This window comes from Homalodisca vitripennis, chromosome 8 (genome assembly GCF_021130785.1).
Source record: "Homalodisca vitripennis isolate AUS2020 chromosome 8, UT_GWSS_2.1, whole genome shotgun sequence".
NCBI classification, from domain to species: Eukaryota; Metazoa; Arthropoda; class Insecta; order Hemiptera; family Cicadellidae; genus Homalodisca; species Homalodisca vitripennis.
The window spans coordinates 120,870,993-120,882,840 of record NC_060214.1 but is presented as its reverse complement, the minus strand read 5'-3'; the positions used below and the strand labels follow the sequence as shown (position 1 = coordinate 120,882,840).

Below are 11,848 nucleotides of genomic sequence, written 5' to 3'. Positions count from 1 at the left end.
AATAATATTTGTTCATTTTGAGAATATCAAATATTTTTAATTCATCATACCTCTGAAAATAATATTGTACTAAGAGAGCAATGACAGTCAATAAATTTACATTCTCTATAATTTAAAATTGTTTAATAAGAGGCAGATATCATATTAAACAGGAAATAATTTAATACTTAATACGTCAATTCTCTTGTTTCAATTTTTACGCTTTATCACCAACCAGACAACTAATATCTAATCTTTTCAAGGAGGAAACTTCAAAACGACAACAACATAACGTGACATACATTTGCAATATAGGATAACAGTATTTCCATGTTGAACAGCTTCTCCCCTCAGCAGACAGGTGTTCAGGTTTCAGTGTTTCACAGACTACATTTTGCAACGTACCTCCAAGTTTCAGGTAATAATTGAGCACCTACACCACACCGCACTTTAAGTTATGTATTTCTAGGTAATCCTGCACCAATAGATGTGCGATGTGTGGAAGTATTGTAGTAATTAAAATTACTCTCTTCACTTCAAGTACGGATGTAGAAACTGATCCCTCTAAAACACTTTTTTTAATAGCTTGTAATTTATATGCCCGGTTGGGGGATCATCTATCACTTGCTGGAATAAAAAAAATTACAACTTAGTCTCTCTATTTTTCTATATATATATATATATATATATATTATATATATATATATATATATATATATATATATGTCTGTACGAGTATATATCTGGAGAATGAACTGACCTGTAGACTTGAAATTTTGCATGAGGCTTCATTTCTATATGACGAACATTGAGTTTGATATAGCGGATGTAACTCCATGAAATATGGCTCAGGTTCTACGTAATATAACTATCCGAAGGATATTTCTAAAGAAATTGTATCTGTATAATTAAATTTTACAAGAAAGTCGTCTTTAATCAAAACAGGAATTTGTTCAATGAATGTGCATGTCCATCCGTGGGTTTGATTCAGTGTCATTTAAGACGTCTTAGTAGGTTGGCAGTTTTTCTTCTAATCTGTTTGAGGGCTATAACATCGTGTTCTGTCTGATTTTCTGTTTGAATAACTGAGCCATACATGCCTTCTTGTGTATTATTAAAGAACTAAAAAATAGTTTTAACTACTTATGCTGCATGATAATGCATAATTATACTGAGACTTATTTTACTAATGATATAAAGCACATAATTATTAACCTTGCGTCATTAACAACCATAAGTGTATTTTGGATTTTGAACAGAATGATCTATGCTCTTACATTTATAAAAGCTCTTGTAGCTCGGACAAACTGCTGACCATCACAAGAAATACATCTGAAGATTAAGGGAATTCACCAAAGCCTGTAAAAGGTATTTTAAAATTTTGATCTAGAAATAATTTTAACGATTTTGTGTTTATAAGGGCCTAACTAAGAGAATATTTTGTAATTTAAACCTATTTGACTTTTATATTTAGGTAAAAACCGTTTTAGGGTTTTATATTTGTGTAAAAAATCTATTCATCCAATTCTAACGTGTATGGTATCAAATTAGAGTAACTAGCATCATTTAAAGGCCATCGTATTTCCATGATAATAACTTTTACCTATTATGTTTATTATGTTAAGAATGTACGCTTTTACTTTGTATTCAATATAAAAGCTTCATTTTGTACAAATATATATTTTACATTGATATAATAGACCAAAGGGGTTTCAAAATACAATGAAAGTAGTGCCCTTATGATTATGTTACCATTATGGTTCTCTAGATGTATCCAGTTTTCTGTATAAAATGTTGAGAAATTCTTTTAGCGGGTTAATGCAATCAGATTTCAGCAACACATCAATATGGTTTATGTTAGGTTGTTACCCATTACAATGTGCATGCATACGAGTACATATACACACATGTTATAATTATATCCTAATCACTTTTTTGTACCTTGAAGTGATATAATATATTAATATTATTAAGAGAACTGCAAAATTCCTTAGTGCCTTCTTAAAATTAATAATTACTATCTAAATCCGTTATTTACCAAAATTAGACCTAAAAACCTTGAAAACTCTTTGCGAAATGGTAAATAACATGTCGCAATATATGTGAAGCAGTGTTTTCCCTAAGTTATTCTTTTTCAGAACGAAATGGAAGACAATAATATGTCAAAAAGTTATTATACAAATTGATTTTGGCTGTGAGGAATGCCGAATCTCCTCAAAATCTGTAGCAAAGTAAACTTTGTAAAACAGCTGTAACAAATAGTAGGTTGTGTTGGCTGTGGATTACTGGATTAATAAGTGTAATAAGAGAACTAAAAATAAAAAACAATAACTTAATTGGAGATGAAATTAAAGATTTGGATTTTTAATTTAGTTGTCTTTAATATTAGCTGCAATACCAATACAATAACTGGTGTGTCTATAATGATGATTTGCTCAATATAGGAATGGTGATAATACTGTACTACATGGGTCGTAGCCCTCCTACCCGCTCAGTTGATTTGGTTCTTCACGCCCTCAACTTAGCAGTCGAGTACAAGACCATCAACTTGGTGGCGAGGGAACATTTGACTCCTGAGTTCCTTAAGGTTGTGTTCAAATTCTGGTTGTCTTTTGCTTATAAAGTAATTAAACCGTGTCATAAAATTAATAGTGGATTTTATTATTATAGAGATGAAAGATAATTAGGTCTAGGAAATCGACTCTACTAATAAATTGTTTTACTGTACATATGCAGTTTTTCTGTCACTGTTTTAAAAATAAGGTTTCGAATTAATTATACCTAATTAGAAACATTATTTTTAAAACGGTAATTTTATTTGTAATTCATTATCAGTGTAATTTCTAATTATAAGGTTCAATATAAACGTTTAATAAATTTAGTTTATTTAGCCCTTTTCTTCTTAAACCAACTGAAATAAATATACAGTACAACTCAACACTACAGATTGTCTCACAAAAATTTAAACGCTGTTCTAAGATGAACGTGTTTGAAAATCAATTCCAGAATTAATAATCATATTCAACAAAAATGTGTAGAGGTTTTAGTTTCATGCTAAGAAATTAATAACATAATAATAAATCCGTGACGAGTGTTGTGGTTTTCGTTGTAAAACCATAGCAGAAATATCAGCTACACAATTTGGTGGTGTTTTGTTTTTGTCATTAAATATATTACAAACCAGGTAATTGATAATTGTTTAATCTTAAAGTATTACATTTTTTATCTTTACTTACGGTATTATCTTTTCCTTATTTTAAAAACTGTTCCATGAGCTTTTTCACTTCTAATAAAACTAAACCAGCTATTTGAATACCTCTGCTCATAGTAAGAGACCCCCAGTGTCTTTATATTATCTCCAAATTCTTACGTCACCTTTACTCATATAATAACTAAACCAGCCCTTTCAATTTCTCTACTCATAATTAGTAACCACGCCCTTTTTTTGTATCCTCTGCTTTATAAAAAGACCAGTCGTTTCTCTCGTAATCATAATCATCATAATGAGGGACTAATATAGAATGTGCGATCTATTCTCTCTGTTAATAATGTGCCAAAACAGTGTAAATTTGTGAAACTTATATCTAGAAAATATTGGTATTCACATTCCATGGTATTCACATTCCATGTCTATTCATAATGACTAGTCTTACAGTCCCTGAACTTATAATGGGAAATATCATCCTTTAATTTCCTTCTACTCAAAACAAGACAACAAATGTCTACTGAACGGAAGCCTACTAGGGTCAATACCTCTGCTCCTAAAAGGAATCCATAGCTTTTACAATCCTCTGTACAAAATGAATTGTGTTACCTTCTTATTTACTTATTTTAAAATAAGGAAAAAACAAAACGCAAGGCAGTATCAAATTAAAGATATTCTGTTTTTCAGCTGAATCCTTTGCATACCATTCCTCTCATCGATGACAATGGATTTATCCTTTGGGAAAGGTAAGTATTAGCTTCTTTGGAAAATCATTATCTTTGAGAAAATTATTATACAAATTACTGTATATTGGTTTATGTTAAAACCATATCTTCATAGTTGATATCTTTCTCAAATATTCAATACACAGTTACACATGAGTTTATAACAAAAGAGTAATTGATGTAATATTCAAATATTTTCACTTTATTATGTTTGTAATACTAGTTTTCAGGCGAATTATAAAATCAATACCATATTACAGTTGTAAAAATTAATCTTTAATCCATAAAACATGATCCTAAAACACTAAAAGCAATCTTGTGATCACTTTTAGATTTTTAAGAGTAATATACATATCAATCATTACATTTCATCACTGTAAAAAGCATTGGCATCGGATATTTAACTGATGACCAAAATAAATATTTCCCTTCATTTGATTAATTTCTAATTTTTAGTCTCCAGTAATTTAAACATAAAAATAGAGCAATAAATAACTCTGAAAAGATTGTAATGATAGTTAAAAAATATAATAACTTAAAATAATGGAAGCCTGCGGTAAAAAGAAGCCGTGGGGTGTTAACTGATCACCATATAGTCCCTCGCAGTATTATTGGCAGTTTCGGGTAAAAATATGTAGATTGAAAATCAACAAGGATGATATAATCCAAGAATTTAACTCTTTAAGCAATGTTTTGACACAAGGTGAACTGGAAAACTTGACGAGAGGCGTTGATATCCATGATAATGAACTTTAATGATGAATTTAGTTTAATTTATCCAAATTGCATACGTAACATAACTTTGCACACTATTTACGACCGCGCAACTCCTACAGTCCTTGATGATCAACCTTATCTTGGTTTCGTAATGCAAAAGAATAACTACCTCGGGTTCGGGGAGTGGTGATCCTTTGAGCAATCAAAGCTTAAAATAAAGAAGATTCTTTTATCACTATTTTAGCTCCTCCGTCGCGTCTGGCTGAAATCTACCTGGAGTATAGATATCTGGACGTTCTGTTACCTTCCGTGTCTCTTAGCACTTCAACTTATCATCTCTTGAGACAAGACACCTCATTCAGTATGATTTGTTTATCGTTATCTTGTTAGAGCTTGTCTGTCCAGATCTACTTACGAGTGTCCAGCTGGTACTAGATCTCGTGACTTCTTTGCTAGAACAACCACTACCGCAAAATAATCAAGAAACCGTTCTATCCTCAGGGTTCATCTTCATGGTAACATCAACCCAGCAGACTTGGACCTTTTAACGATAGTCTTAAGGTGCAGCTTTCAAGCTCAATCTGTTCCAACTCCAATTTTCTAGTTAATACTACTAATGTAGCATTGTTGTAATGTTATACATTGCTTTTATATTATTGTTGTTGTTATATTAAATAGGTTTGTATGTTTTTTAATAGATGCTGTTACGTTTATATTTATTTATCACTGATATTGTTAATTGCTTTATGGTCTGCACTGGTTTTTTCCAATGGTAATACAAGGATCTAGTTATAATGTGTTGTAAATATTATGACTACTGATGCAATTTAGATGTATAACTTCTTATTTGTTAAACACTCACTTGGTTTTGTCAATGCACCAATATCAGTAGATATTGTACGTATAAATTAAAACCAATTCCTTTTATGTAATGGCTTTACCGTTAAAATAAATAAATCACACGTAAAGTGATGTAGGACGAGAAGATGATGTTACTGACTGTTGTACGTTTGAGACAAAGCATACGTCAATGATATCTATATTCAGTTACTGTACTGTTGTGTTTACTTTCATGTTCTTTATTTCCAAATCAGTTGAGGACTAAGTACAATTTAGTTACAAAAGCACTTTTGTCTTTTCAGTCGAGCAATCATGACATACCTGGTGTCCAAGTACGGCAAGGATGACTCTCTCTACCCGAAGGACCTCCAGCAGAGAGCGATCGTGGACCAGAGACTTCACTACAGCAACGACGTCTTCTACATCTCGAAGCTCGCAGCTGTAAGATCACAGAGTATTCAGTAATATTTCTTCGGGAAAGTGTTTCGATTTAAAACATTTCCTTTACCACGAAACTAAAAATTGGATTATAAACGTAAAAATCTGATTAGTGTTCAATAGATAACAGTGGACCTCATTTATAGTGAACTGGGAACAGTTTTTAATTTTAGGTCATTTGCAGTAAATTTCGTATATACGCCTAAAAATGTAACACAAATATCACGATATTGGAAGGGCTAATATAGTTTTGAGATGAAAACGATAATATCCCAGCTACACCAATGGATATGCTTACAAACGCAATCTATACTGATTTATAACCCAATCAGATTCGCATGAAATATATTACTGCATATATTTAACTAAATTTTAAATAACAAATACTCTGTTTTTCCTTTAAAGCGAGAATTGCTATTGCACAAGAAGAAAAGTATCCCGGCAGAACTACTCGTCAAAATAAGGGAAGTCCAGGAAAACGTGGAGAAGCTCCTGAGAGGTCAGGAATTTATGGCTGGTGACTCTTTGACCTTGGCAGACTACAGCTACGTCACTCTCATGGATGTCCTTGAGGTACAAATCGTACTTAAACTGCTAAATTAATAACTAGTATAAAAACATCAATAATTAATGTTTAATAATATATGATATTTGATAGTTTCAATTTTGATTTTTTCATATTTAGTAATTTATTGTTCATAAAACCAGTATACCGTTACTAGCTTAAACGTCAGTAATTTAAGTAGAACTCTTCGTATCTAAAATTATTGTTGCTAATTATATTTCAAGCGGTAAATTTGTAATAAAAATAAGTAAACAAATGTCCCTTTGACGTCATGTACTATTTCATTGCTTTTAGTGCCTTTCTTCTTTTTACTTGAAACTTAAAAACTCGAAAACTTGAAGACGATTAATTTGGGAAATACTATAAAACTTTTGGAATGTACATTTATCTATCTATATCTTACTTAACTTACTGCCTAAATTAAATAAAACAATTAATTCTACTACTGTGTGTGTGTGTGTGTGTGTGTGTGGTGTGTGTGTGTTTTGGATACTAAACAGTTTTGTGTTCTATATATACATAATACCTTATATCTTTCACGCTTATTTGTTTAAGAACCTGTTTTTATGCAATTTGGCTAATATGCTTCAATTCACAATTCACAATTCTTTATTGCCAGAAGACAAATACAAAATTTGTATAGCAATCGTCATAACTCTATAACTATAGTGTAATTCTATAGATTTATCAATAAATTATGTTAATGTTTAAAATTATTTTATTTAAACAATTGTACCTAATAAAAGACAAGATTTACTCCTAAAATTAACAATGTCAACATAAGAATATACATGTCAACACCCAGTGAGAGATGTCCGATCAAGTTGTATGTTTCCATAAACTCGCTCACGCTATAAAACTCATTTAATATTAAATAACGCTTAAGTAATCGTTTAAAATGCATAGGGTTCGTCTGGTTCTTTATATTATCAGGAAGTTTGTTCAAAAATTTTACACCAACTTCAGATGGTAGACTCTCGTAAGATTTTAGTCTATGTTAGGCAACTCTGAAATTTTCCCGGCCTCTAGTATTGTAATTATGAACGTCCCTACCCTGCGTCAGCACACACTTTCGAACGGCATATATATTATTGTCTCAAAATATGTATAAGCAGGGCCAGTGACAAAAAAAACTCAAGTTCCCTAATTTATTCCAGCACGAGTCCCTAATTTTCAATTTCAGAATCGCTCTGAGCGCTCTCTTTTGTAGTCTGAAAGTCTCAGAAAAGCTGCATTCCCACAACTGCCCCATAATGCAATGCCATAGGACAAATAAGGAAATACAAACCCCATAGTAAGCCGTTCTCATGATCTGCCTTGAACAAATTTTTGACAGGTATCTCAGAGCATAAATGCCTGATGAGACCTTTTTACATTACATTGTCACATGTACATTCCATGTCAAATCTCTATCTAAGAATATACCAAGGAATTTAGTACTAAATTACTTCGTTGAGTTCTTCTTCTCCTAACATCACTGTTGGCCTATGACCGTTTACAGGTATTCGGTTACAAAAAAATATATAATTGGTTTTAGAATTGTTAGTGTTTAGATTGTGCATATTAAAATATTGTATACAGCTATTCAGCCTTCAAAAGTTTGAATTTCAAGATTTGACATGTTATTCGATTTAAAAGAAAACAGTTGTGTCATCAGCATATTGTATGATGTTTCCGGAATTGACTGATGATGCATCATCGTTCACATATAATAAGAAAAGTATAGGTCCCAGGATTGATCCTTGGGGGTACACCATATCTTATTTTCAAAGCTTTAGATAATGTACCGCAGATCTGAACTTGTTGAGTCCTATTACTTAGGTTATGATTGAACCCAGTTTAATGGGACTCCTCGGATACCATAGCCACTTTAATCGATCAAGAAGGATCAAATGATCCACACAGTCAAAGGCTTTGGATAAGTCTAAAAAGACGCTAAGCGTCGAATTTCGTTCTTCAAAGACCTTTAACTATTAATTCAGTTAGCTGAATGACAGCATCTGTTGTGGATTTACCAGCTCTAAAACCAAATTGGTGATTCGAAATGATTTTGAATTTATCTATAAAGGATAATAATCTAGAGAGAAAGAGGCTTTCAAAGACCTTACCAAAAAACAGGCAGTATAGAGATCGGCCTGTAGCTATTAGGCTGGGTATGATCACCTTTCTTAAAAACAGGTGCAAATAATAGCTTTCTTTAGAGGCGAGGGAAAAATTCCTTCGTTAAAAGAACAATTTATCAATTGTGTGAGGGGGGCTACAAGTGAGACAGCGCATTTTTTTACGAGCCACGCCGACATGCCATCGACATCAACGGTCTTTTTTGGTTTTATCTTTTTTATAACCATGGCCACCTCCTCTTCACTGACTGAAGGTCAACATCATTGAGGATTCATGGCAGTTTTATAATTGGGCCTGCTATTCTTACAGTCCCTTTGTCACACTTCTTTGTCACCTCATATGTAAAGAAGTCACATAGCAAATTTGCTACGTCCGTCGATTCTTCTATAATGTTTCCATTTTCAGTCTTTAAATTAATGCTTTTGTATTGTAACTTGTTTTTATGTTTATTAATTATTTCCCATGCAGTTTTATTTATATTTTTGGGAAAATGTTAGTTTTTTGTTTACGTTGTAAGATTTAGCGGCGTTAATTACCTTGCGGTAAATTCTTTTGTAGGATTTAAAATAATCGAGGAAGTACTTATCAGTAGAATTTTTTGACATATATGACAATTCTCTCAATCGATCGCGTGACACTAGAATGCCCTTTGTTATCCATTTAGCACGGTCGTTTAAAACTTGGATTTAAAAACTTTTGTACGGACAGATTATATTTAAGTAATAAAGAAAGGTTTTCATAAAAGGAAGAAAACATTTTGTTCTGAAGAGATTGGTTCGTTAAAAAAATCCCATTTCTCTTTGCTGAGGAGATATTTTAGATGGGCAATGTTACAAGGTTGCTTATCCCTTTTTAGCTTTATTTCGGGGTTGGTGGCATAATGGTGTCGAACTATCAATGACGGCAATCTGAGCGTCATGGTCGGCGATTCCCGTGCACAACACCGATTACTACTACATTTTCAATATTTGAGATAATATTGTCGATGGCAGTTGCAGACGTGGCTGTTATTCGTGTGGGCGAGTCTATGGTCCATGTCAACCCAAAGGTCTTCAATAAGTCACGTAGCTGTCTTGTATCACCGCTCTCTTTTATATGTTAATATTTAGATCACCCAATAACAACAAATTTAGAGTTTTTAAAGAATAAGTTATTCAAATGAAGTTCTAATTTTTCAAAAAAAATATTGTAAAGACCCTTGAGGTGACCTGTAAATTCCAATTATTTTAACCTCTTGAGATTTTAAGGACGTCTGAATTTTCAGACCAGACACTTCAAAATCTTTCTCTTTACTAAATTCAAAATGCATAGACTGAAATTTAATATTATTTTTTACGAAAAGTGCAACCCCACCTCCCTTGAAAATTTTCTCTACAAAAAAAAATTGCCCATTAAATAATTTTCAATGGAAAAACAAATCAATTGACTCCAGTGTGAAAACCGTGCTCTGAAACCCACCAAAATATCGGGTTTCAGGTCATCGCACAGCAACTGGAACTCATCGACTTTATTTGTCGCCATTTGAGCATTCTGGTGTAAGATAATAGTTGAATTTGAATTTTGGGAACTATTTATATAAGTACGAAAATCTATCTCTCTGAGTGCTGACTGTTCAGTTACTACAAAATTTAACCTTCTAAAAAAGAAGAACAATCTTGTCTGTCCAGGTTTGGTTGTTTATCGTTGAGGAATCTCACTCGATCTCGACTACTTCACAATCTCGTCACTGCTACCAGGAGACAATGGGACTTGTCTTACTGTTTTTAACAGCATCACAGAAGGAATCATATGGAAGGCTATAAACACTCGGTGATGGTAAGAGTAACACTTCCTTTGTGCAGCTCGGGAGAGGAAATCTCCTGGGTGTCAACAGGATCCAGCGCCTTCTCCTCCATCATAGATTGTGTGGAAGAATCTTGAAATCGCTCAGTGGTTGATCCGCGGGATGTCTCTTTTCAATATTTTCAACAGCCCTCAATATTATATAACTGATTGTCAGAATTATTTATAAAATACATGTTCTAGTTATATGTGAGCCTTTCACACATATTTCCACAGTACCAACTAACTGAGCGCTGATTTCTAACCAATAAATGTTTTGAATACCAGCCAACATTGTTTATGCAGGACATACATAGATTGCTACAACCAATAGTTAACCATATGGTAGAAGCAATGCTGAATTATAGTTGTACGCAAGTTGTCAGGGTTTATCTGTAGTTACACGGATAGTACACTACTTGTTACTCGAAAGTAATGTTCAGTAAACCCTGATATTATGCTCTAGACTGTGTGTGTCCGACCGAGAACAGATGTCCTCTGACAAGCGCCTGGTTCCTTCGCTGAATTATAGTTGTACGCAAGTTGTCAGGGTTTATCTGTAGTTACACGGATAGTACACTACTTGTTAGTCGAAAGCAATGTTCAGTAAACCTGATATTATGCTCTAGACTGTGTGTCCGACCGAGAACAGATGTCCTCTGACTAGCGCCTGGTTCCTTCGCTGCAAGACGGTTATGAAGGACTTCGTCAAGGTCAACGAGAATGGCGCCAGCCAGCTGAAAGAACTGCTCAAACAACAGTTGGATTCCTAACTTATGTCAAACCCAAAACTAAATTGTTAGTATACGTTGTATTATAACAATTAAATTGGATTAGATCATCAGAATTAACTGTTTTTATTGTTACACTTATGTGTTTCAATGTTAATCAAATTATTTAAAATACTAGAAAAATATTTTTTTATAAATATAAAATCTGGTACCTCTAAAAATAATCTTTACCCTCAATAGTTTTTATTATTAAATATAGAAATATTCTTTAAGAACAGACTAAATTCAAGACAATGTTTCGTAACAACTATGTCAATTTGATGATTAGTTCGAATTATTGAGTAATTAATCTGCAGGCATCACGATTTTTACCGCAAAGATAGATATTTCAGTGAGTTAAGAGCGTCCGTTCAACCTTATGGAGAAATATATTTGAAAAAAAAACATTAATATATATCATGTAATACGCTATGGTCTTAGGATACACGATAAATCATAAAATTCTACCAAATGTAAGAGTTTTATGTAAGAGTGAATTAATTTAAAAACAAGCGAATTCAGAGAAAAACACCTAGATTAAGACTTGACCTTAAAACACAAAGTGGACCAAATTTGTTCTGAGATTAATAGGTTTATTTGATATCATTAGCCACCATTTATTTGGGGCTTGAATACAGTTTATTTCCTTCTTACATACCTCATATTG

The 11,848-nt window shown here is 32.6% G+C and overlaps 1 protein-coding gene across 1 annotated transcript; it reads left to right on the top strand.

Annotated features, from left to right (window-relative positions):
- Positions 1-281: 281 nt before the first annotated feature.
- LOC124367172 (glutathione S-transferase 1-1-like) lies at positions 282-11,258 on the top strand. The gene is made up of 6 exons (XM_046823821.1): positions 282-397; positions 2,424-2,566; positions 3,872-3,930; positions 5,769-5,907; positions 6,310-6,477; positions 11,041-11,258. The coding sequence occupies exons 1-6, from the start codon at positions 310-312 to the stop codon at positions 11,182-11,184; spliced, it is 741 nt and encodes a 246-aa protein (XP_046679777.1). The 5' UTR covers positions 282-309; the 3' UTR covers positions 11,185-11,258.
- The last annotated feature ends 590 nt before the right edge of the window (positions 11,259-11,848 follow it).